We start from the raw sequence: 27,268 nt of genomic DNA, 5'->3' as shown, positions 1-27,268 counted from the left end.
CTAGACAGTGAATATGATGCAATTAATAAAGATTTAATTAAATTCAAATTTTTACTAGGTTTTAGTTGGTCTCTGATTATAGGTTTGTGATATGTGCAAATATTGGTCTCATACTTTGTTATTTTTGTTCTTCAGTTTCATACATATTTTGACTAGAACATCTGAAACTAGATTAAATAAAGGAGTTGGCCATTAATTTTGAATCACATTTATTTTAATGAAAACTAACTTTTATTTTTAGGAGTATCTAACTATCAAGTTGAAGAAGATATAGGAAAGTTGAAGTCTTGTCTCACTGGCTTCCTTCAGGAATATGGTTTATCTGTAATGGTGAAAGATGATTATGTCCACGAATTGTGAGTATTTTTTAGGGTATCTAGGAGATGATTCCACACCTGTCATAAGGCTAATCAAAATTCATGTCTCTGTGGTCTCCTTTAGTTGCCGATATGGAGCTGCTGAGCCACATACCATTGCTGCATTCTTGGGGGGTGAGTTCCATATATGAGAAGACTCACCTGTTGTTACATAGTACAGTTACTATTTTAATACGAAGTTTTGTCGTCTAGCTATTTTAATTAGGGAGGTCAGTGAAGCAGGATGTTATATTTCTTTTTCTTTTTTTTTTTTTGAGACGCAGTCTCACTGTTTTGCCCAGGTTGGAGTGTATTGATGCCATCATAGCTCGCTGCAACCTCAAACTCCTGGGCTCAAGTGATCTCTCGCCTCCGCCTCCTGAATAGCTGGGACTACAGGCATGTGCCAGTAAGCCTGGCTAATTTTTCAATTTTTTGTAGAGACAGGGTCCCACTATGTTGCTCAGGTTAGGATACTTACTCAGTTGCCCCATACTGGTCTCCCTGCCTTCCATCTCTCCCACTGCCATCCAACTTAAACTCCTTAAGAGTCATTAATCCTTCTAAAGCATAGCTCTGATTGTGTCCTTTTACTAACCCTCTGCCCCACCAATATACATAACACTCTACAACAGTCCTCCAAGCAAGTCCAAGGACTTTGGCTTGACGTTAAAAAACCCTGTGTTTGGTTCCACTCGGCCTTTCCAGCCTTGGTTTTATCATATTACTTGCTTTCCCCCCAGGATGCCCTTTGATTTCCTGCTCCTAGATCTTTGCCCCTCTGTGCCTATTTGCCTTAAAAATATGTTTTTCTGCATGTCCAAAACCTATATGTTCTTCAAGACCCAACTCAAAAATGACATGTCTTTCATAAAAGCTCCCTTTACTTCCCTCCCTCACTCTACTTCCCCCTTGTCTTAGTCAGTTTGGGCTGCTGTAACAGAATATCATCGACTTATAAACAATAAAAATTTGTCACAGAGTTCTGGAGGCTAGAAGTCTGGGATCAGGGTGCCAGCATGGTCAGGTCTGGTGAGCGCCCATTTCCTGGTTCATAGGCAGCTCTCTCTTCTGTGTTCTCACATGGTGAAAAAAAAAAAAAAATGGCAAGAGAAGTCTCTGGGGTCTCTTCTTAGGGCACTAATCCTATTCATGAAGGTTCTACGCTCTTGACCTAGTCACCTACCAAAGGCCCTATCCTCATACAATTACACTGGGGGTTAGGATTTCAACATATGAATTTGAGGGGGAAACGAACCATTCAGTCCATAACACCTCTCAAAAAAAATTACTGTCCTGTGATCTCCTGTGGACTGAGCTATTAGCTTGTGGCATTTTCCTTCTAGATGTTGAATGTTTTAAAGGCAGATTTAGGTCTAATTAATATTTGAAGTGTTCAAAATGTAAATGAATCATACAGACCTAAGAAAACTATTTTCTAAGCAAATCCAAATTAAAGCCTGATTCAGAATAATTTATTTTAAACTAAAACCAAGTAGTCTCTTGTGCCAAAATAGCAAAATTTTCTGCCAATTCACAGAAAAGGGCAAATTATTATTTATTCAGATGCAGTCCAGAATCTAAGAAGAGGTACAGCCAGATGGATGGACTGGATGACTTAACTATAGCAGAAAAAAGTATAAATTGAAGGTTTTCTTTGTTTGTTTTTTTTTTTTTGGTTTTTACTTCTGTGCATTCTGTAATCATTTTGCACAGTGCCATTATATCCCTTCACTTCCTTCAGGTTTTATTCAAATGCTGTCTTCTCTGCGATGCCATCCCTGACTCCCCTATTTAAAATACAAACCCCTTCTCTTGTATTTATATCTCCCTTATTTGCTTTTTCTCCTTAGCACCTATGGTCAGTTGACATACTACACATTCTATTTATTTGTAAATTCTCTCTCTCTTGCTGCTAAAAAGTAGCATGAGGGTAAGTGGATCTTCTTGTCTTTTTTCCTTACTGTATCCCTACTGCCTAGAACAGTATTTGGTGCACAGTAGTCTCAAATTCTATCCAGTCGGCTGAGCGCGGTGGCTAATGCTTGTAAGGCCTCCGCTTTGGGAGGCTGAGGTGGGCGGATCACTTGAGGTCAGGAGTTCAAAACCATCCTGGCCAACATGGTGAAACTCCATCTCTACTAAAAATACAAAAAAATTATCCAGGTGTGGTGGCAGGCATCTGTAATCCCAGCTACTTGGGAGGCTGAGGCAAGAGAATCACTTGAACTTGGGAGGAGGTGGTTGCAGTGAGCCGAGATCACGCCACTGCACTCCAGCCTGGGTGACAGAGTGAGACTCTAGTCTAAAAAAAAAAAAAAATTCTATCCAGTCCATGAATATTTGGGAAAGAGGAATCTTCAGCTTATAGAAGATGCACAAGTTTTTTTCTTAGTAGTTTTTTTGTTTTGAGTAAATATAGCAGTCTGGCGATATTTAATATAGATCCTTCCTAAATTACAAATGCATTCAGAACAAATATACCTTTCTCCTCTTTTATTATAAAACAGATACAAGGTAAAATTCAAATGCAGCAGTAGGGTGTCCTTTGAGAATCTTTTATGCCTGTGTGTATCCTTTAAAGTTTGGTCAACCACACTACTGTTTAGATTTCCTTTAATAACAAAAAGAATTATAGGCTTTTATGTTGATATGACTCAGTAAGCTAACTGCATCTGTTTTGGGTCACTTTAAAACACCTTTGCTTTTGAAAAGGAAAGGTTTCTTTACAGAATTGAGTATGTAACTCTTGAACTTTACTCTTTCAAAGATTTGCTTTTCTCCTTTTTCCTTTCAGGAGCTGCTGCTCAAGAGGTCATCAAAATAATCACCAAACAATTTGTAATTTTTAATAATACTTACATTTACAGTGGCATGTCACAAACTTCAGCAACTTTCCAGTTGTAGAGTAAGCAAGCACCTTAAGTAGTGTGTTAATGATTGAAACTGTAATTGCCTTCGGGTTGTGCTTTAGTCTGTAAAATTCTAAAGGAGAGCTGCTAAATTGTTTTCTTAATAAACATTTTTCTCATTTGTAATAATGTAGTCTTGTTCTTTGTGGGGAGGGGAAAGGAGACAGTCATTTTCCTAGAAAATGAATCCTATCCATTTCTCACTGAGCATCAATACTGGCTTGCTATTTCAAAGTTACTTGTCATAGATTATCCTTGTGTTTTATTAGAGATAATTAAAAAATTTTTTTCTTACCATCTTCAATAATGAATTTAAGCCATGTGCAGATGTTAGCTATGGACATTTTAGGACCATCATCATTTGTTAAAATGAATAGAATTTAAAAAGATATTATTTCTGGATATGTAGTTTTCCCAGAAAACAAGACCATCCCCTTGTATGTAGTATTATCTTAATTAACTTGAGTTTTGGCTGCCTAACCTACTTCTTGAAATTTTATGGGGTCATTCTACTCATATATATACTCTTAAATTTAGTCACATGGGACTAATAGCATTCACCAGCATATTAGAGGGCAAAAAAAAAAAAAAAAAAGGATGTAGTAGATGCAAACGGAGTGGAAATCCAGAATCCAGAAGTGGGGGCAGTTCCCGGTTTTGGGCTTGATGTATTAATACTTAGGGCTGAGGAACGTGGTCCGTGGTGCATGACTCTTAGTAGCTAAGGCCCATAATCTGCTGCAACTGTCTCTGAGGGCAGCGTCTCTTAAGTGAGAACCTGTTAGATTTGCTAGGGTACCTCACAGGGACTTGGTTTTCCGGACGCTGTGTCAGCCATTCTTTGGCTGTTCTTCACTGTATCGGGGACCTTCCCCTCGCCTTCATCGCCTAGCAGTCCCATGGGCTGCATTTTACGGCAGAGGCGGCAAGGGACAGGCCTAGGCCTTGGCCCCACTCTGATCCTTTGGTCCAGGCGCGGAGAAGTCCTCCTGGACTGAACTCCGGAAGGCCCCTGGTGAGGTGGAGGCCTGGCTGCCCCTGTGGGGCTGTGGTGACCATTAGCGAGGTGCCCAACAAAAGGGAGAACACACAGCACAGATGCCAGGTGGAGGGGAGGTTGGGGCTCCGCCGTCCTGTGCTTCGCGGCCACCGTCCCATAGCCAGGCCTCGTCAACCGCGTGCACAGTCCCCTAATTTTGGGGGTAATGCTCGTCTGAGGTAAAAACCCTAAAAACCGGGGGCGGTGAGATTTCTCTTTCAAATTGTAGCTTTTTAAAAAATCTTGCGGCCGGGACACCGACCACCCCATTGCCCTTGGCAACCTAGGGCACCCGCGGAAGCGTAAGACACCGTGCAGGGGCGGCGGGGCTGCCGGCCGGAAGTCCCGCCCACGGACGTGAGCCTGGTCGGCTGGGCGGGAAACCCTGTCGTGCGTCGTGGCAGGTGGGCGGTGATGAAGAAAGGGCGGAAGCTCCCGCTTGAGGGTAGACGCCACGGCCTCCGCTCCCGCGCGTTGTTGTCCTGCCTTACCGCGCTTGGAAACTCTGTATGTTGGCGCCTGTGTAAGGCGGGTTGGGCCGGCCAGGATGTCTTACCGCCCCGTCAGGCCCTTCTTAGCCCACGTGAGAAGGGTCGAGTTGGGGGACGGGGCCTTTATGAGCAGGTGCCAGGCCCCGGCTGTAGTCCCCACAGCCCTTGGCGGGAAGAGACAGTTTAGAGACGTGTAAAGCCTGGCAGTATTCCCCCCTATTTCACTTCTGAGTCCCCAGGCGCCTCCCCAGGTGACTTTGATGTGTGGAGAGGGTGGGACCCACCGGTGAGGTCGTTTCCCAGAGCCAGGGCCGGGCCGCATGTCACACAGCACCTGAGCGAGGAGGGCCTGCTGAGGGGGCTGATGGCTCACGAGTGGCCCGCGCGGCTAACCAGTGTCCTGCTCCCACGCAGGACTTGCGAGCCCTGGTCAGAGAGGAGCCTGGAGGGGCCACCTAAGCTCTGCACAAGGAATTCATCCAACTCTAGGTGAGCGGGCCGCAGGCTGAATGGGCAGGAAGCCGGGCGGGGTGAGCGCCCCCGCCTTGGAAAGGTTACGTGTCTGTTACCTGTGGAACCCGGGAGGAGGCCCTGAGGATTTATGCTCTGGGCTGGAGTGGGGGGGTGTTCATATTGCAGAGCCAGCTGACTTCTGGTACCCACAGTGCGTTTTCTGGGACCTGAATGACTGTTATTTCTTGACCGTTTAAACGATCGAAAACAAATTTGCCCCTTCTCTCTTGCGTCTTCTTTAGAGGGTATTTTCGCTATATATAATTACAAGCTGGATATCCGCTGACAAAAAACAATTTAGTGGTGGGATTATCAGCCCTGCCAGCCTTACACAAAAAGATGCCATTTATCTTTCTGATATACTGGGATAATATTTCGATTTCAAAAAGCTTTCTTGGCCTGGTGTGCTGGTGGGCGCCTGTAATCCCAGCTACTGGGGAGGCTGAGGCAGGAGAGTCGCTTGAACCCGGGAGGCGGAGGTTGCAGTGAGCCGAGATGGCGCCACTGCACTCCAGCCTGGGTGACAGAGCCAGACTGTCTCAAAAAAAAAAAAAAAAAAAAAAACTTTCTTTATTTTTATTTATTTATTTTGAGACAGGGTCTCTCTCCATCATCCAGATTGGCGTGCAGTGGCGCGGTCTTGGCTCACTGCAACCTCCATCTCCTGGGCTCAAGGGATCTTCCCACCTCAGCCTCCCAAGTAGCTGGGATTACAGGTGCGTGACCACGCCCAGCTAATTTTTGTACTTTTCTTTGGTGGAGACGGGGTTTCACCATGTTGGCCAGGCTGGTCTCCAACTCCTGGCCTGAAGTCTTCCGCCCACCTCGGCCTCCCAAAGTGCTGGGATTACAGGCGCGAGCTACCACGCCCGGCCCCCCAAAAGCTTTTGTATACATTTTCTAAATCAGGTAAACGAGTAATATTCAGCTACTTTTCTTGCTGACTTGTTTTGGGGAGTGGGTTGAGTGAAACGTGTAAGTGGGAGAGGTTCTCTCTGTCATCCAGAAAAAAATCCTTTTTTCCTGTGAGAATACAGTAAAGAATTTTGAAATCTCCTTGTTTGTGGCAGTACATATATTCACTAAATTACTAAAAGCACTTCATAATCTGCTTTATATGGCAGATGCTTTTGTTCTTGAGAATATACTTGTTTTATAATTTTAAATATAATTTTATGATTATCAATCCCTTGAAAGTTATAACTTATCCTTTGCTATGGGTGTTTGTAAGCACTTCTCAAGTAAATAGATGACTTGTGTTAATGCTAACAAGTACTTGGCAAACTCTTTTTGTGCAAAGTAACCATTTATAAGAAAAAAGTATAAAAACAAAGGGAGAAAAGAGTGTGGGTGGCCAGTTTTAATTTCAAAGCATTTAGGTTTAAAAGTTATACATTACCCCTCTTAGGCCAGGCACGGTGGCTCACACCTGTAACCCCAGCAATTCCGAGGCGGGTGGATCACCTGAGATCAGGAGTTCGAGACCAGCGTGGCCAACATTGTGAAAGCCTGTCTCTACTAAAAATACAAAAATTAGCCAGGCATGGTGGTGCGTGCCTGTAATTCCAGCCACTCAGGAGGCGGAGACAGGAGAATTGCTTGAACCCGGGAGGTGGAGGTTGCAGTGAGCTGAGATCACACCACTGCACTCCAGCCTGGGCAACAGAGTGAGACTCCAAAGAAAAAAGAAAAAGTTATACATTACGCCTCTTAAAAATTACATTAAAAGCAGAATAGATTGGATAATTAAAATTAAGGAAATAGTCCTTAAGGTTGTCCATGAAACAAAAACATCCATATATGATAACAATTTTCCATTTTCTAAAGAGTTCATCTTTTTAAATCTGGTAATATTTTCCAAATCTTAACCCATTTGTTCAAAAGCAATATGTATTTATATATGGGAGACAGTATAAGAGAGGATAAGAGTGTAGGCCCTAGCCTGAAATTTTCTTGGCTCCCATTTTAACTCTGGCACTTACTAGCACTTTGAAGTTAGTCAAATTATTTGCCCTCTCCTCATGTATCTTCGTCCTTATAATTCCCTCATAAGGTTATTGTGAAGACTAAAAAGAATATTCATAAAGTGTAAAGAACAAAGTCTAGCCTCAATAGGTATTTACTGAATGTTAGAAGCTGTTATTATAAAAATTGTGAAAAATAGAAAATAGTGGGATAAAACCCATAGAACCACCAACTAAAGACAAGTGTTAATATGTCGTCTTTCTAGCCAGTCTTATTTTATGTTTACCTCTATCTACTTTGGATCATACTATAGATTAAATTGAGTCTTACTCTTTTTGGTTAACTTTGTAACATAGCATTTTTCTTTGCTATTGAACATTTCTAGTAAATGTGAATATTCTTGTAATAATATCCAATCCTGTGGACTTATAACATACCTACTTCTATTTTAATGTAATATTTAGGTTAAAAAATGGGCCAGGCATGGTGACTCATGCCTCTAATCTCAGCCCTTTGGGAGGCCAAGACGGGAGGATCACTTGAAGCCAGGAATTCAAGACCAGTCTGGGCAACATAGCAAAATCCCTGTCTCTACAAAAATATTAAAAAATTAGCCCAGTGTGGTGATGTGTGCCTGTAGACTCAGCTACTCGGAATGCTGAGGCAGGAGGATCACTTGAGCCCAGGAGTTTGAAGCTGCAGTGAGCCAAGATCATGCCACTGCACTACAGCCTGGGTGACAGATTGAGACCCTATCTCTTAAAAAAAAAAAAAAAGGCAAAAATAATATACTTGTACATTTGTATACTACTTTATAAAAGATTTTTACATTTGTTATTTCTTTAAACATTTCTTTGTGCTTAGGTATTTTCTTTTTTTTTTTTTCTTTTTGAGACAAGGCCTTGCTCTATAAATGGATAATTGGATATCTCTCTTTAACAACATAGTGTTGGAAGAAATAAGAATTTTAGAGTTTTGTGAATCCTGATTTGTTGCTCTAAGAAGTTAACTGGACTCTGAGGCATTTTTTCTAACTAATCAGTTTAGCATTTTAAAGTAGGGTATGTGAGAGGCCATATCAGAGTTGCCAGTTATTTTAAAAATGGTTCTAGGCTGGGCATGGTGGCTCAAGTGTGTAATCCCAGCACTTTGAGAGGCTGAGGTGGGTGGATTGCTTGAGCTCAGGAGACCAGCCTGGACATCATAGTGAGATCCCATCTCACTATACCATGTTGAAAATAACCATGGGTTGTTAATTTAGTATTTAGCTTGTGAAGAGAAAGGCCAATCTAAAGAGTGTGTGTGTGTGTGTGTGTGTGTGTGTGTGTGTGGTGTGTTTTTAAACCTCTCATAGGTAGAGGGGTCCCTAATCTGAAACTATGAGATGAAGATTTCCATGAAGAAAATAAGAAAATGGGGGCTGGGTGTGGGAGCTCACACCTGTAATCTCAGCACTTTGGGAGGCTGAGGTGTGTGGATTGCTTGAGACCAGGAGTTTGTGACCAGCCTGGGCAATATGGCGAAACCCCATCTCTACAAAAAATACAAAAAATTAGCCAAGTATGGTGGCATGTGCCTGTAGTTTCAGCTACTCTGGAAGCTGAGGTGGGAGGATCACCTTATCCTGGGAGGTCAAGGCTGCAGGGAGTCGAGATCAAGCCGCTGCGCTCCAGCCTGGGTGTCAGAGTGAGACCCTGCTGTCCAAAAAAAAAAAAAAAAGGAAGGAAATGGGACCAGCTAAGAGGTCCAGTTAGATCCAGTCACCCAATCATTCGTTTGCTTAATAAAATTTGTTGAATGCATATAGTGCTTAAAAATGCCAGATATGTTTATGTTTTTAAATGTAATTATGGTAACATCTCTGTGAAATAGGAATATCATTTCTATTTTACAGATGAGGATACAGAGCCTCAAAGAATTTAATCAACCTGCTTGATATCACACATCTAATAAGTTGCAGATTCAACTTATTAACTAAGTTAATTAAGTTTAATTATTATTTTAAAAGTTGTAGTTCCTCGGTCTTTTGGCTTCAGGAAGACAATTTTTCCCGCCCATTTGTACTTACATCTTTGCCATTCTCAAACATTGATTTAAATTGAGAAAATACCTTTATCTTATAGACAAAATATAAGGAAAAAGAATATAGACAAGCATGGAAAGTGAAGACACAACGAAAACACAAGGTGAGAAATTGATGGATCATATATCTGCAACGAGTTTTGTATTGGTAGAATGTACTGTAGATTATCTGACAGGATCCAGGAAATGAAAGAATCATTCAGCCATTTACATAAATATTGAGCACTACTCTGTGCCTGTCACATAATTTCTGGCTTCAGGAAACTGACATTCTAATGGGAAGAGACATACTGACAATTAGAATATCATGTGATAGTTGATTTAATGTCAGTGTATACAAGAATAATGGGAACCTGAGAGGACTACCATCAAAGGATGCCGGCAGGTACAGATTTCAGAATTGTTCCCAGAAAGATGGAAACTGAATCCATGGGCATGGAGGAGGTTAACCAGAGAGAAAAGTGTTCAATAATATACACCATCACATAAGGTTTTAGCTGAGGAAGACAGCCCTTAAAAAAAGTCTGAGAAAAACATTTCAAAAAGGTGAAAAGAGAGTCAGGAATGTGGTATCTTGGAAATCAGAACCTTACGAGAATGCTTCATGAGAAAGAGGTTGCTTAAGAGCCTAAAATGTCAGATGCCACAGCTGAGGACTGAATTTTCCACTGCATTTTGCATTTAGGATGTAATTTGTTATGTTAATGGTAAACTTAATAGATTTTAGCCCGATTGCAGTCTGTTTAGATTTGAGTGGAAAATTAAGATCTGAAGACACACAGTATGAATTGCTTACTCTTTAAGAGCTTGACTAAAGATATATGATCAGCCAGGTGTGGTGGCTCACTCCTATCATTCCAGCACTTTGGGAGGCCAAAGTGGGGGATCACTTGAGCCCAGGAGTTTGAGTCTAAACTGGGCAACACATTGAGACCTCGTCTCTACAAAAACAATTAAAAATTAACTGGGCGTGGTGGTACACACCTGTAGTACCAGCTACTTGGGAGGCTGAGGTGGGAGGATCACTTGAGCCTGGGAGGTCAAGGCTACAGTGAACCACTGCACTTAAGCGTTGATGACAGAGCGAGACCCTGTCATTCATTCATAAATAAATAAATAGTAAGATATATGGCAGTAGCTAGAGGAAAGTTGTAATGTCAAGAAAGTGTTATAAAAGACAGAATTTCTGAAGAGGGAATGGAGATTGTGGAGAGGGAGAAGTTGAAAACTGGAGAGATAGGGGATAACTGTTGGTGATTCCCCTCTCAAACCATTTACGAAACCTCCAACCTCAGTCCCACACCTCACTCTCTTCCATTTTAAGTCTTTAGGTTGCTCCCAGAAGTAGACTGTGAGATAAGGATTTGAGTGCAAGTACCTTTTTTCAGAAAGTGATCCCAGGAAACACTAGCTGGAAAGTGGGAAAATGAGATAGGAAAAAGAAGACAGAGAGTATGTTATCAAATAAGTAGTTATTATGGGTAACTGGAGCTTAAGCCCACTGGGAAACTGGGAGCCAGTTTAGAGTCATGTCCCTGAGAGTCATCCCAGCCAAAGGGTGAAGAGTATTTATCCATCAGCTCCCATCAGTCAATTGTTTAGCAACAGGGTGAAGTGGTATCTAATTGTGGTTTTGATTTGCATTTGCCTAATGACCAGTGATATTGAGCATCTTTTCATATACTTATTGGCAATCTGTCATCTTTGGACAGATGTCTATTTAAATCCATTCCACACTTTAGATTGTGATTTTAGTATTGCACTTTAAGAATTCTTTTTCTGTTCTGAACACAAGCCCCCTATTTATTTGGATAACTGATTTGCAGATATTTTCTTCTAGACTGGGCTATTGTTCTGCATTCTTGATAGTGTCTTTTGAGGTATAAAGGTTTAAAATGTTAAGTCCAATTTATCAAATTTTATTTGATTGTGTGTGTGTGTGTGTGTGTGTGTGTGTGTGTGTGTTTTTTTTTTTGAGACGGAGTCTCACTCTGTCGCCCAGGCTGGAGTGCAGTGGCCGGATCTTGGCACACTGCAAGCTCGGCCTCCCAGGTTCACACCATTCTCCTGCTTCAGCCTCCCAAGTAGCTGGGACTGCAGGCGCCCACCACCACGCCCAGCTAATTTTTTGTATTTTTAGTAGAGACGGGGTTTCACCATGTTAGGCAGGATGGTCTCGATCTCCTGACCTTGTGATCCACCCGCCTCGGCCTCCCAAAGTGCTGGGATTACAGGCGTGAGCCACTGTGCCCAGCCTGATTGTGTTTTTTGTATTCACTTCAGTGTTTGCTGGTTTATTTTATTCAGGAGGTATTGAAGGAACTAGGTTACTTTGCCTAGAGAAGATAAAAACCAAGGTGAAACATGATAGTTGTTATGTCAGGAGATGCTTTGGCTGGGAAGGGAAGGATTATGATAGGAGATACCAAAGTATGAGAAAGGCGTACAGAAGGGAATGGAGGAATACATAAAGAAGTTTCTTGCAGACCAGGCTTGGTGGCTCACACTTATAATCCCAGCACTTTGGGAGGCCGAGGTGGGAGGATGGCTTGAGCTCAGGAGTTTGAAACCAGCCTGGGCAACATGGCAAAATCCCGTTTATACAAAAAATATAAAAATTAGCCAGGCGTGGTGGCATGTGCGTGTATTCCTGGCTACTTGGGAGGCTGAGGTGGGAGGATCCCTTGAGCCCAGGAGGTTGAGGCTACAGTGCCCTGTGATTGCACCACTGCACTCCAGCCTGGGCAATATAGTGAGACCCTGTCTCAAAAGAAAAGAAAAGAAAAGAGAAGAAAAGTCTCTTGTATCCTGCCTGCATTGTGCCTAGAACTGAAAATCATTATGCTCCATCAAAAATTTTCTTTGGCACGTTGATGTGGCTTATTGGTATCCATAGTCAAACTTACCTTCTTATAGTGTCTGTTAGTGTACAAAATGATAAATAAATATTTGCTGTTGCTAAAAGCATCTTAGTGATAACCTTTGTACTATGGTTTTTCACTAACAAATTTTGTCATGAATTATTTCATTGAAACAAATTGACAGTTGAATTTCTTTCAACAGTGAGACTATGGCCGGGCGTGGTGGCTCACGTCTGTAATCCCAACACTTTGGGAGGCCAGGGCAGATGGATTGCCTGAGCTCAGGAGTTCGAAACCACCCTGGGCAATATGGTGAAACCCTGTCTCTACTAAAATACAAAAAATTTAGCTGGGCGTGGTGGTGCACACCTGTAATCCCAGCTCCTTGGGAGGCTGAGGTGGGAGAATTGCTTGAGCCCGGGAGGCAGAGGTTGCAGTGAGCCAAGATTGTGCCACTGTGCTCCAGCTTGGGTGACAGAGTGAGACTCCATTTCAAAAAAAAACCAGTCCGGGTGCAGTGGCTCATGCTTGTAATCCCAGCATTTTGGGAGGCCGAAGCAGGTGGATCACCTGAGGTCAGGAGTTTGAGACCAGCCTGGCCAACATGGTGAAATCCCATCTCTCCTAAAAATACAGAAAATTAGCCGGGCATGGCGGTGGGCACTTGTAATCCCAGCTATTCGGGAGGCTGAGGCAGGAGAATCACTTGAACCTAGGAGGCAGAGGTTGCAGTGAGTGAGATAGCACCACTGCGCTCCAGCCTGGGCGAGAAAGCGAGACTCCATCTCAAAAAAAAAAAAAAAAAAAACCAAACCACAAAACAAAGAGTGAGACTAAGTACTGTATTGATTGATGATACATCTTAATTTCTCTTAGTATGCTCCTCTATATTATATCCACCCTTCATCCTATATCTTTCAGAACTCTAAATTTTTTTTGTTTTGTTTTTTTGAGACAGAGTCTTGCTCTTATTGTCCAGGCTGGAGTGCAAAATAAAATAAAATAAAATTTTATAAAATAAAATAAAAATTTAAAAATAAATTGAGTAGTATAAAGTCTACAGTAGTGTACAATAATGTCTTAGGCCTTCACATTCACTCACCACTCACTCGCTGATGCACCCATATCAGCTTCTGGATATATCTTCTAAAAAATAATCTGTATTATAGCTTTTCTATGTTTAGATGTGTTTAGATATACAAAAATTTGCCATTGTATTACAATTGACTATATTATTCAATACAGTAACATGCTGTGTAGGTTTGTAGCCTAGGAGCAATAGCTATCCATATAACCTAGATGTGTAATAAACTCATCTAGGTTTGTGTAAGTAAAGTCTATGATGTTGATACAATGATAAAATCAACTAATGATGCTTTTCTCAGAATGTATCCCCATCATTAAGCAACACTTGGCTGTACAATCTATTTTTATGTATTAAAGAGTTATCTGGAAAACTTAGTTCACTGATTCTAGTAGCTTTCTGTAGATTCCATCCAGTTATATAGAAGATCATGTTGTATGCAAATTCAAATACTTCCTTGCCAATTTGGGTGCCTTTTATTTCTTTTTTCTTACCTGACGGCACTGGCTAGACTCTTCGGGACAATGTTATATAGGAGTGGTGATACGAACAAACATCTCTGTCTTATACCTGGTTTTAGAGAGAAGATATTCAGTCTCTCCCTGTTAAGTATGATGTTTGCTGTAGGGTTTTCAACTGTAAATGCACTTTGCCAGGTTGAGGAAGTTCCTTTCTATTCCAAATTTGCGGAATATTTTTCTTTAATCAGGGATGCATGTTGGATTTTATCAGATGCTGTTTTTACATCTATTGAGATGACCAAAAGGTTTTCCTGTTTAAGTTTTGTTACATTGATTTTTTTTAAATCATAAATCAACCTTGTATTTCTGGGATAAACCCACTTAGTCGTGATGTATTTTTATTTTAATATATTGTTGGATTCAATTTGCTAAAATTGTTTAGACTTTTTGCATGTATGTTCATGAGGGAAACTGGTCTGTAGTTTTGTTGCTAATGGCTTCCGTTTTGGTATAAAGGTAATACCAGCCTCATAGAATAAGTTGGGAAGTATTCCTTCTCTTAAACTTTTGAAAAAAATTGAGTAGAATTTATATTATTCCCTCCTTAAATGTTTGGTAGAATTTACAGATGAAACCATCTGAACCTAGAGTTTTCTTTGAGGAAAAGTTTTTAACTCTTAATTCAACTTCTTTCATAGATATAGGACTATTCAAGTTGTCTTTTTCTTCTTGGGTGAGTTTTGATGATGTCATTTCACCTAAGTTGTTCAATCTGTAGGTACGAAATTGTACGTAGTACTCCCTTAATATCTTCTGAATATCTGTGGAATGTGGTAATGCCATCTCTCTCATTTCTGATATTGGTAATTTGTGTCTTTACTCCTTTTTTCCTAATTCGTCTGGCTAGAAGTTTATCAGTTTTGTTGCTCTTCTCAAAGAACTTCCTCTGTATTTGTTTTCTGTTTCACTGGTTTCAGCTTACATCTTTATAATTTCCTTTCTTGTACCTATATTGGGTTTAATTTGTTCTTTTTCTAATTTCCTAGGTGGGAGCTGATGTCATTGATCTGAGACCTTTCATCTTAAATACTGTTTTTGTAGCATCCCACAAATTCTCATATGTTGTTATTTTCATTTTTATCTACTTTTTTTTTCTAAATGACAGATATTTAAACCAGTGTGGCTTTACTTAAAGAGAATAATATTTGGACTTTCTATTCCTATATTTATAAAAAGGGAAACTCAAAGAACTATAAGATGTTCATTTTAAGTTATTTTATTTAAAGAACATTTTTAAAAAAAATACATGGTTGTTGGATTATAAAAGTAATACCTGCCTATTACTTTAAAAGTTGACCATTCCAAAGATATGTATTTAGTAAGTGAAATTTGAATGGTTAGTTTATGAAATAAACCTTTTGGTTTAAAATAATGACATTTTTGTTCTTTAGAAATGAAGACTGACCTGAACTTATTATTGGAGTGTCTAAAGTATCAAATGGATAATGCTTTTTCACAAAAGGAAGCTTTGGTCACTATTCATTCAATTTGTCAACAAAACAGTAAGATATAATAGTGAATTTTTATCTGTGATTCTAGTTCTTTAGTACTCTGATATATCAAATAAGCATAGTTCTTTATCTTCCATTCAGTTATTCTACATATCATGTTACGTCTTCATGTGATTTATTTTATCCCTGAAAATAAATATCATTTCTATTTTGTTTTTTTCTGCACATCCTACAGGTAATGCAAGTGTTTATTTTCGGGAAATTGGTGGTTTGATGTTTGTAAAAAATCTTGCGAAGTCAAGTGAACATAGCATGGTAAAAGAAGCAGCCTTATATACATTAGGAGCTATTGCAGAGAAAAATGGTAAAATATAAAACTTTATTTCATTATACTTTAAGCATTGTGTTATATTTTTACAGTATACTCAAAAATAATTTTATAGTTAATTTCCTTTCCTTTTTTTTACGTTTGAATAATTTTATCTAGCCTCCTTCCCCCCTCCCTTCCTTTCTCTCTTTCTCTCTCTTTCCTTCCTTTCCTTTCCTTTCGTTTCCTTTCCTTTCCATTCCTTTCCTTGCCTTTCCTTTCTTCTTTCTCTCTCTCTTTCTCTTTCTTTCTTTTCTCTTCCCTTCCCCTCCCTCCTTTCCCTTCTCCTCCCCTCCTCTCCCCTTTCTCCTTTGCCCCCCTCCCCTTTTTCCTTCCCTTCCCTTTTTCCTTCCCTTCCCTTTTCCCTGTCTTTTCCTTTCTCTTTCATCTTCTTTCCAGATCAAAGGATGAAGATAACCCACAACCATGTCATGTGTGGGTAAATATGCTTTGGGTATAGAAATTCACATTGGCAAGAACACTCTTCTGCAGTGTATCTAAAATGAGGATGAATATAAACCATTGTTTTGTCAGACCAACTTTATATTCTTATATTTTTATTTATTAAATATTTCTTCATCAGCCAGGCGTGGTGGCTCACGCCTATAATCCCAGCACTTTGGGAGGCTGAGGCAGGTGGATCACTTGACCTCAGGAGTTTGAGACCAGCCTGGACAACATGGTGATACCCCATCTCTACCAAAAATACAAATAATCAGCCAGGCATGGTAGTGTGCACCTGTGGTCCCAGCTACTTGGGAGGCCGAGGTGGGAGATTGCTTGAGCCTGGGAGGTGGAGGTGGCAGTGGGCCACTGCACTCTAACCTGGGTGACAGACCACAGAGTAAGACCCTGTCTCAAAAAAAAAAAAAATCACCTTTTAGGAACCAATCTTTGTGCAAGGCATTGGGGATACAGGTATAAGTAAGATATAGTCCCTGAATTTTTTTTAAAATTTATTTTTAATTTTTGTGGCTATATAATAGATGTATATATTTATAGGGTGCATGAGATGTTTTGATACAGACATGCAGTGCATAATCACGGCATGGAGAATGGGGTTTCCATCCACTGAAGCATTTATTCATTATGTTACACAAACAATCCAATTATACTCTTTAGTTATTTTAAAGTGTACAATTAAATTATTATTGATTATGGTTATTTTGTTATGCTATCAAATAGTAAGTCTTAGTCATTCTTTCCTTTTTTTTTTTTTTTTTTTTGGTACCATACCCACCACTTCCCACTACCCTTCCCAGCCTCTGGTAATCATCTATCTCCATGAGTTCAATTGTTTTGATTTCTAGATCCCACAAATAAGTGAGAACATGATGTTTGTCTTTCTGTGCCTGGCTTAGTCCTTGCCTTTGAGATAGGGTCTAATGGCTGGTTCTAGGAACTGGATGAAATGTTGATTGTATCTTTATGTCTATATTATTTTTGTAAAATTCTGCTTGTTGCGTTATCACACACACACAAAAACTATCAGGTAGTATGATTTTTGAAAAGATTTTTATTTCTAGGAAAGTCTCAGAACATAGCACAAATATTGCTTGTCCCTCTGTTTTCCAAAGTAGGTTTCTGAATTTTCTTGAATTGTTTTTCTTGCTATGTTTTGTTACTCATCCTTTAAAGTGTTTTTTTTTTTTTGCTAAATTTTATTTAATTTTTTATTCAGATAAGTTTTTTATTGTAAATTCTAGGGGATTTCAGTATGTGTTTTGGAGCCTAGATTAAGTACTTTTGATTAATATTCTGCTTCTTTGCTAATTGAGTAAGCGCATATCAGTTTGTCAGAAATTTTGTTGTATGACTAGTAAATATCAATTAAATGAGATTTGGTTAAGAACCATCGCCAGTTAGGCAATTTTTTATTTTGTTCAGCATATTTTAAAGCATGTTTGTGACAATGCATTGAAATTAAAATTATATTTTATATTTCAGTTTACTGTCAGCAGACTTTGTGTACTTCAGAGTTGTTTGAAGACTTAACTTGGTTCTTATCTAATGATTCAAACATAAATTTGAAAAGAATGTCTGTTTATGTTATTTTGGTTCTGGTTTCAAATAATAGTAAGTACATTCTCTTATGACTATTTGAAAACACTTTAATCAATTGGAACAGCCATTATTAATTTTTTATTTGAGTTCTTATATCAGTTTTGTTTTTTTGTGTTTTTGGAGACAGAGTCTTGCTCTGGCACCCAAGGTGGAGTGCAGTGGCATGATCTTGGCTTACTGCAACCTCTGCCACCCGGTTCAAGTGATTCTCCTGCCTCAGCCTACTGAGTAGCTGGGATTACAGGCACATGCTATCATGCCCAACTAATTTTTGGATTTTTAGTAGAGACAGGGGTTGCACCATGTTGGCCAGGCTGGTCTCAAATAGTGCTGGGATTACAGGCGTGAGCCACTGTTCCCAGCCCAGTGTCTTTTTTTAACCTCACCTCTGAGGAATACTAATTTAAAGAAAAGTGGGTTATTAGCATGTATTTAAGCATTCAATACTTATTAATTTTAAGAAATAAAGTAATTTATAGTACTTAGCATTGAAAGGTAACAGGTTTAAAGAGAAAAAGAGAGGCATTTAATGAATTAGTTTATTTGATTTTCTGCTGAATTGACCATTTAGTTACAGTGTTTACGGTGTAAGCCAGCAATGGTTTTTATTTGGGAATAATTTTAGATTTACAGAAAAGTGGCAAAGAGAATATAGAATGTTCCCATATACTTACTGCTCAGTTATTTTTTAACTCTTTAAAATTTTAATTCTTCAAACTGTTAGAAATTCTGTAAGCATTTAAAATGTTTCTAGGCCGGGGTGGTGGATCATCCCTGTAATCCCAGCATTTTGGGAGGCCAAGGTGGGAGGATCCCTTAAGCCCAGGAGTTTGAAACCAGCCTAGGTAACATACTGAGACCTTGTCTCTCTACAAAGAAATAAAAAAAAAAAAAAAGAAAGAAAAAGAAAAATTAACTGGGTGTGGTGGCACACACCTGTACTACCAGCTACTTGGGAGGCTGAGGTGGGATAATTGAGTGAGCTCTGGAGGTTGAGGCTGCAATGAGCTGTGATCAAGCCACTGTACTCCAGTCTGAGTGACAGAGCGAGACTCTGCCTCAAAAAAAAGAAATGCTTCTAGGTAGGCACAGCAGGTCACATCTGTAACCCCAGCACTTGGGGAGGCCAAGGCTGTGTAACCCCTTCCCCATGTCTCCCAGGTCCCAGCACGACCATATTCAGTACCAGCAGACTCTCTCATGCCACCCTTCCTGCTAGAGGGGAAATGTGGGCATCAATAGAGGGGGAAGTCTGGGTGGTTGTAGGGCTCAAGGCCCAAACCCCCAGGGTGTTGGGTGGGGGTAGGGCAGCCTCAGGGAAGCGAGGCATCAGGTTGTATCCTTTGAAGGGGATGAATCAAGCCTCGCCTTCTTCTGCTAGCAGTGGCTGGTCTCTCACCCCTCTAGTCCTCTGCTATTATTGTTTCCATGGGGAGGATCACAGACCCAGGCACAATGGTAGTCTGAGCAGGCTCAGGTAATTCAGCTAAGCCTCTTGCCAGAGAGGCCTGAGGAGGCGCCTTCTTGCCGGGCGTGCACTTAAAAAAAATGTTTCTAGATTTTGTTTTATTTTGGAAAAACTAGAAAAGGTTGAATTTATTTATTTTTCCATTTTGGAACTTATCTTGATACTGCAACACAGAACCATGATGCAAAGTAAGAGTTTTGTAATTTTTAGAGGAAATTTGAATACAATTAGTCTCTAAGCAGTAGTGACATATTTTTCATAATAATCTTGATTACAGATTTTTATCCACCATAATTCTATGTTATACTTTGTAATACTTTAAAGTTGTTTAAAAGTTATTTATTAAAATAAAACTTAACTGTTCTTCATTTCTGCAAGACTATTTGTAAATAAAACTCATATTTTTATATGGCTATTTTTTTAAGGGACCGGACAAACACTCGTGAGAGAAACAGGTTGTATTACAGTTCTGTCACGGTTATTCAGGTAAACAAATACAAATTTCTTTTTGTTAATTATTCACTACTTAGGACCTTAACACATTTGTATTAATTTACTTTCTTTTCTTTTTGACCTAATAGGACAGTTATTTCAAAACATGAGTTGGATTTGTCAGATAAAAATGTTTTCCAGAGTTATCAGTTGTGGTCTTCAGTGTGTAGTACTCTGTGTGTCTGTGTCAACAATCCTCAAAATGGTAATTATCTGTCATGTTTAAATATAAAAATAAAGATAAAAACAAATGAAAACTGATATTTTCCAATTGTCATATTAAGTCATGATTGACTTTGTCTTCTTTCAGATGAGAATCAAATGTTTTGCTGTTCCCTTTTTCCACATGCTAATGAATGGCTAAAAAATTGCATGACACCTGAGATAATTCGCCCTATTTGCTCATTTATTGGACTCACTCTTGCAAATAACAGTAAGTGTTCGTTATTTTCTAGGTCATAGTTGAAGAAACATATTTCAAAGCATAATAAAAACTGTTGAATTTATTATTGAATCAATTGAATTCTTGTAATTTGGGTTATTTTGGATGTATTTAGACTCTTAAAGATAAGAAAATCTTAAAAGTAGATATTTTTAGAAGGATATTGGGAAGATGGTGGTAGCAGCATCATTTTTTTAATCTCCCCAGATACTCTCATAAAACGGAGAAACCAGATAGCAAGACTAAAAACCCATAGAGTGTGTTCTCTGATCACAAGGTAATTAAATTAGAAATGAATAAAAACAAAACATCTAGAAAAGCCCCAAATATCTGGTAATTAAACAACTTAGTACTAAAATCTGTGAGTCAATGCATAAATCATAAGGAAAATTATAAAATGTTTCTAACTGAATGATAATGAAAATACAACATTAGGCCAGGCATGGTGGCTCACGCCTATAATCCCAGCACTTTGGAAGACTGAGGCAGGTGGATCACTTGAGGTCAGGAGTTCAAGACCAGCCTGACCAACATGGTAAAACCCCATCTCTACTAAAAATACAGAAATTAGCTGGGCATGTTGGCAACAATTAGCTGGGCATGGTGGCAGACACCTATAATCCGAGCTACTTGGGAGGCTGAGGCAGGAGAATCGCGTGAGCCCAGGAGACGGAAGTTGCAGTGAGCCAAGATCACACCATTGCACTCCATCCTGGGCAACAGAATGAGACTGTCTCAAAAAAAAAAAAAAAAAAAGCCAGACGCAGTGGGTCACACCTGTAATCCCAGCACTTTGGGAGGCTGAGGCAGGTGGATCGCTTGAGGTCAGGAGTTTGAGACCAGCCTGACCAACATGTGAAACCTTGTCTCTACTGAAAATACAAAAATTAGCCGGGCACCTGTAATCCTAGCTACTCAGGAGGCGGAGGCAGGAGAATCTCTTGAACCTGCAGAGGCTGAGATCACACCACTGCACTCCAGCCTGGGTGACAGAATGAGACTCCGTCTCAAAAAAAAAAAAAAAAATTAAAAATTAAAAGAAATCTGTGGGATGCTGCAAAACAGTGTTTAGAGGGAAATTTATAGTATTAAGCCTTGTATAAGAAAAGAAGAAAGGTCTCAAGTCAATTATACTAGCTTCTGGCTGGGTGTGGTAGCTCACACCTGTAATCCCAGCACTTTGGGAGTCCGAGGTGGAGGATCACTTGAGGTCAGGAGTTCCAGACCAGCCTGGCCAACGTGACGAAACCTTGTCTCTACTAAAAATACAAAAAAATTAGCCTGGTGTGGTGGTGTGCACATGTAATCCCGGCTACTCGGGTGGCTGAGGCAGGAGAATCACTTGAACCTGGGAGGCAGGGCTTGCAGTGAGCCAAGATCGTACCACTGCACTCCAGCTTGAGCAACAGAGACAGATTCTGTCTCAAAAAAAAAAAAAAAAAACCCAAAAAAACCATATTAGCTTCTACCTAAGAAATTAGCAAACCAAGTAAGTTAAAATAAGCATAACAAAGGAAATAATGAAGAGAAGATTAGAAATCGTGAAATAGAGAAAAATAATGGAAACATGAGCTAATTCTTTGAAAAAATCAATAAAAGTGATCCTCTAGCCAGACTGATCACAAAGTAATGAGAGAAAGCTCAGATTACCTGTGCCAGAAATGAAAGGTGACATCACTATAGATCTTAACAGATATTAAAAGAGTAATAAAAGAATAGTAGAAACAGCTTTATGTCATGACATTTAACAACTTAGATGAGTTGGACAGATTCTTTGAAAGATACAAACTACCAAACAAAGCTCACCCAAGAAGAAATAGTAACCTGAATATTCCTATATCTGTTAAAGAAGTCAAATTTGTAGTTTAAAACCTTAACACAAACTGGGCACGGTGGCGCATGCCTGTAGTCCCAGCTATTGGGAGACTAAGGTGGGAGGATCACTTGAGCCTAGAAGTTCAAGGGTATAGTGTGCTATTATCATACCTGAGAATAGCCACTGCAGCCTGGGCAACATAGCAAGAACCCACCTCTAAAAAACAACAACAACAACAAAACGCAAAACAAAACCTTAGCTTAGGAAATTCCAGGCCTTAATGGTTACATTGGCGAATTCTGCTAAACATTTCAGGAAACAAACAAATAACTTCACATACATTATTCCAGGAAATAGAAGTGAGAGAAACACTTCCCAACATATAAGGCCAGCATTACACCGATATCAGAACCCAGAAACAACATTACGAGAAACTGTTGGCTAATAGCTCTATGAACATAGATGTAAAAATCCTTAACAAAATATTAACAAATCTAATTTAGCAATATATAGAAAAGATAATATGTTATGACCAAGTGGCGTGTATCCCAGGAATGCAAGACTGGTTTAACATTAGAAAATTCATCATATTAACAGTCTAGAAAAGAAGAACAATATGATAATTTCAATAGATGCAGGAAAAGCATTTGACATAATTCAACCTACATCTGTAAACTCATGGTAAACTAGGAACAGAAGGAAACTTCCTTAATGTGATAAACGACCTCTACAAAATACTACAAGTAACACACTTAACGGTGAAAGACTTAATGTTTTCCCCTTGAGACTGGAAAAAAGACAAGAGACTAGGTGTAGTGCCTTATGCCTATAATCCCAGCACTTTGGGAGGCTGAGGCAGGAGGACCACTTGAATCTAGGAGTTCAAGACCAGCCTGGGCAACATAGAAAGACCCTGTATCTACAGAAAAATTTAAAAACTAGCCAGGTGTAATGGTTCACACCTGTAGTCTGAACTACTTGGGAGGATTACTTGAGCCTGGGAGGTCAAGGCTGCAGTGAGTTATGATTGTGCTATGGCACTCCAGCCTGGGCAACAGGGAGATCCTGTAACACACGCCCCAGCCACACACACACAGAGTAACAAAAATAAAAAAGATATATAATACTCTGGATTGTAAGACTCAACACTGTAAGAACGTCACTTTCAAATTCATCTCTAGATTCATGGAATTCCCAAGCAAAATCCCAGCAGATTTTTCTCTAGAAATTAACAAGCTGCTTCTAAAACTTACATGGAATGCAAAGGGGCTAGGATAATTGAAACTTTTGGGGAAAAAAGTATAAAACCGTAGGACTGTGTTGCCTGATTTTAATACTTATACAGAAATCAAGAAAGCGTGGCATTGGTGTAGGTATAGACTTACAGATTCTTTTTTTTTTTTTTTGAGACAGAATTTCACTCTAGTTGCCCAGGCTGGCGTGCATGGTACAGTCTTGACTCACTACAACCTCCACCTCCCAGGTTCAAGTGATTCTCCTGTCTCAGCCTCCTGAGTAGCTGGGATTACGGGTGCCCGCCACCAAGCCTGGCTAATTTTTGTATTTTTAGTAGAGATGGGGTTTCACCATGTTGGCCAGGCTGGTCTTGAACTCCTAATCTCAAGTGATCCTCCCACCTTGGCCTCCCAAAGTGCTGGGATTACAGGCATGAGCCACCGCACCTGGCCTTGTAGACTTACAGATTAAGGAAACAAAAGTGAGAGCCCAGAAATAGACTCATACATATATTGTTGTTGATTGTCTACAAAAATGCCATTGCAATTCTGTGGAGGAAAAGATATTTTCAACAAATAATGCTAGAAAAAGTGGGTATCTATATGCAAAATATGAATCTGAACCCTTATACAGTATACAAAAACTAACTTGAAATGGTTCATAGACTTAAATAAGTATAAGAGTGAAAAATATAAAACGTTGACAAAAGCAGAAGATTCTCACACCTTGGGGGTAGGCAAAGGTTTCTAAGGACACAAAAAGCATAAATAACTAAAGAAAAAATGATAAATTGGACTTCATTGAAATAATTTTGCTCTTCGGAAGAGCTTGCTATGAGGATGAAAGGTAAGCTAGACTGAGAGAAAATATTTAAGAAACATTTATCTGATTAAGAATTTGGGCCCAGCACGGTGGCTCACCCCTGTAATGCCAGCACTTTGGGAGGCCGAGACAGGTGGATCACGAGGTCAGGAGATTGAGACTATCCTGGCTAACACGGTGAAACCCCGTCTCTCCTAAAAATACAAAAAAATTAGCCGGGCGTGGTGGTGGGCGCCTGTAGTCCCAGCTACTCAAGAGGCTGAGACAGGAGAATGGCATGAACCCAGGAGGTGGAGCTTGCAGTGAGCCAAGATTGCGCCACTGCACTCCAGCCTGGGCGACAGAGAGAGACTCTGTCTCAAAAAAAAAAAAAAAAAAAAAAAAAGAATTTGTACCCAGAAACTTGTAAACAGCTCTTATAAATCAGTAAGAAGACAAAAGCAACCTGATGATTAAAAAAATGGGCAAAAGATTTGAACAGATACTTCGCCAAAGAAGATATGAATATTAAATAAGCACTTGAAAAGATGTTTAAGATTGGCTGGGCATGGTGGCTTATGCCTGTAATCCCAGTGCTTTGGAAGGCCAAGGAGGAAGAATCGCTTGAGCCCAGGAGTTTGAGACCAGACTGGGCAACGTAGTGAGACCTTGTCTCTACAAGAAAATTCTAAAAATTAGCCAAATATGGTGGCATGCACCTGTTTTAGTCCTAGTTACTCAGGAAACTGAGGCAAGAGAATCACTTGAGTCCAGGAGTTCAAACTTACAGTAAGCCACGATCACGCTACTGCACTCCAGCCTGGGTGACAGAGCCAGAACAAGACTTTGTCTCAGGAAAAAAATGCTCAAGAAATAATTAGTTATCAGAGAAATCCAAATTAAAATCCCATGGAGATACTACTACACACCACTAGCATGTTAAAAATAAAAAATGGTCATGTTAAATATTGGCAAGGATATGGAACAACTAGAACTTTCACACATTGCTGATGTATATCTATATTCAAGTGTTTGAAACAAATACTCATATGTCACATGCAAAGGATGTATCTCTAGAATTCAAAAAAAATTGGAATCTATTTCCATGATACCCTAACAGTCCCTTTATCTCTAAAAGCCAACTTTAATGAGTGATAGTTATAGAACGTCATTACCCTCAGTAAACTACAGATCAGAGGAAATCTGAAATATTCAGTGTACAATAAATGTGGTCTAGGATGTTCTTCTGCTTATATGCCTGAGTTTTTGTCACTTAGGCTATAACTAAGAATCTGTGGTAACACACTGCCATTTTCATCAATGCATTAACAAGTGCTTTTTTTTTTTTTTTGAGCTAGAGTCTCACTCACTCTGTCACCCCGGCTAGAGTACAGTGGCACAATCATGGGTCACTGCAGCCTCAAACTTCTGGGCCTAAGCGATCCCCCTGCCTTAGCCTCCCGAGGTGCTGGGACTACAGGCACACACCACTGAGCCTGGCTAATTTTCAATTTTTTTTTTTATTTTGTAGAGATGGGGTCTCACTATGTTGCCCAGGCTGATATTGAACTTCTGAATTCAAGCAATCCTCCTGCCTCAGCCTCTCAAAAATGCTAGGATTACAGACATGAGCTACTACCACACCCAGCCTCTTTTTTGAAGATTTTTAAAAAATGAAAATACTTTCTAGGAAAGAAGTCTATTTTGGAGCCACCATAATATTGAAAATGTTTGCCTGCCCTTAAATAATGTTTCTGGGCTGGGCACCATGGCTCACGCCTGTAATCCCAACACTTTGGGAGGCCGAGGCAGGCAGGTTGCTTTAGTTCAGGAGTTTGAGACCAGCCTGGGGAACATGGTCAAACCCTGTCTCTACCAAAAATACAAAAATTTCTAGCTGGGCATGGTGGTGCACGCCTGTAGTCATTAAAGGCATGAGCCATGGTGCCTGGCCCAGAATTATTTTCCACTAGGGAACAAAAGACTTCAGACTTAAAAAAATAGATACCGGTCATTGAATCTTTGCTTGGAATAGTTACGACTCTCAGGGATCTGTTATAATTTTATGCTCCAAGAAGTAAAAGAATTAGGTGTAAATATGATGGATGAGATGTATGCTCTTTTAGAACAGTTAAATTACTTTGCATCTTGAAGAGTCAATCTGAGGAATTAGTTATGTTGGATTGCAGAAAATAGGCAGCTTGCCAATTACCAAGATAAATGAATGAATGTATTCTTTATAACTCTATTGAAAGACTTGTTTAATAATGTTGAGGGTTAGGTTTTTTTGTTTGTTTTTTTGTTTTGTTTTTGTTTGTTTGTTTTTTGAGACAGAGTCTTACTCTGTCACCCAGGCTGGAGTACAGTAGTGTGAGCTCAGCTCATTGCAACCTCCGCCTCCCAGGTTCAAGTGGTCCTCCTGCCTCAGCCACCTGAGTAACTGAGATTATAGGCATGCACCACCACACCCAGCTTATTATTTTTATTTTTAGTAGAGATGGGGTTTCAGCATGTTGGCCAGGCTGGTCTTGAACTCCTGACTCAAGCAATCTGCCTATCTCGGCCTCCCAAAGTGCTGGGATTACAGGCATGAGCCACCATGCTTGGCCTAAAGGACAGCTTAATAATGCCCTTCTTACAAAATAGAGCAGTTCTTACTAAATGAAACAAAAAAGATTTCTAGTACACAAGAAATACTGTAGTTTTACTGTGTCAAAGTAAGATACATAATAAGTAATCTATTTTATGATTATTTATATGCACAGGTAAAGATTGGATTTTTAGTTCTTTAATTTTGGGATTTTTAGAAAGTATTTGAAAAGGTCAATGTTATATTTAATGCAGATTTATTGAACAAGACATTCAGCTGTCTTGTTTGAAATATTAATAGTTTTGCTACTTTATTCTTTAAGCATATGTTCAGAAATACTTCGTATCTGTGGGTGGACTGGATGTATTGTCTCAAGTTCTCATGCAACTGGAATCTGATTCACACGAGACTCTTTCCAGTGCTAAACTTGCAGTGGTTGTGACAAAGACTGTGGATGCATGCATTGCTGATAATCGTGAGTGACAGTGCTTACTAGTTTTTTTGAAATTGAATTTTGTTTGAATATAGCATGAACAGTGTTGAAATAGTAGATTGAATAGTAACATGGTTTAGACTAACAGTTTCTCACAGGTGGAAGGAAGTATTAGAAAGTATCCAACATGGCTGGACGCAGTAGCTCATGCCTGTAATCCCAGCACTTTGGGAGGCCAAGGCGGGCAGATCACCTGAGGTCAGGAGTTCAAGACCAGCCTGGCC

General features: G+C 39.7%; 2 protein-coding genes across 6 annotated transcripts in view; both read left to right on the top strand.

Moving 5' to 3' along the window:
• NAE1 (NEDD8 activating enzyme E1 subunit 1) overlaps nucleotides 1-3,394 on the top strand; it is a 28,161-nt gene extending 24,767 nt beyond the window's left edge. For 2 of the 3 annotated variants that reach the window (XM_034940347.3, XM_034940348.3), the window contains 3 exons: nucleotides 242-356; nucleotides 442-491; nucleotides 3,154-3,394. In XM_034940347.3, coding sequence (XP_034796238.1) covers nucleotides 242-356; nucleotides 442-491; nucleotides 3,154-3,263 — 275 coding nt within the window. In that variant the 3' untranslated portion in view covers nucleotides 3,264-3,394. The other variant, XM_063597623.1, reaches the window with a different exon arrangement.
• Nucleotides 3,395-4,700: 1,306 nt separating this feature from the next.
• Nucleotides 4,701-27,268, top strand: part of TERB1 (telomere repeat binding bouquet formation protein 1) — a 46,773-nt gene continuing 24,205 nt past the window's right edge. For 2 of the 3 annotated variants that reach the window (XM_055100292.2, XM_008977341.6), the window contains exons 1-8: nucleotides 9,400-9,462; nucleotides 15,216-15,326; nucleotides 15,511-15,639; nucleotides 17,590-17,718; nucleotides 19,600-19,660; nucleotides 19,756-19,871; nucleotides 19,977-20,099; nucleotides 26,874-27,026. In XM_055100292.2, the coding sequence (XP_054956267.1) occupies nucleotides 9,432-9,462; nucleotides 15,216-15,326; nucleotides 15,511-15,639; nucleotides 17,590-17,718; nucleotides 19,600-19,660; nucleotides 19,756-19,871; nucleotides 19,977-20,099; nucleotides 26,874-27,026 (853 nt within the window). In that variant the 5' untranslated portion in view covers nucleotides 9,400-9,431. Of the gene's footprint in view, nucleotides 4,891-5,212; nucleotides 5,288-9,399; nucleotides 9,463-15,215; nucleotides 15,327-15,510; nucleotides 15,640-17,589; nucleotides 17,719-19,599; nucleotides 19,661-19,755; nucleotides 19,872-19,976; nucleotides 20,100-26,873; nucleotides 27,027-27,268 lie in introns of those variants that run through there. The other variant, XM_055100291.2, reaches the window with a different exon arrangement.

Source organism: Pan paniscus, chromosome 18 (genome assembly GCF_029289425.2).
Source record: "Pan paniscus chromosome 18, NHGRI_mPanPan1-v2.0_pri, whole genome shotgun sequence".
NCBI classification, from domain to species: Eukaryota; Metazoa; Chordata; class Mammalia; order Primates; family Hominidae; genus Pan; species Pan paniscus.
This window is presented reverse-complemented; position numbering and strand designations above follow the sequence as displayed.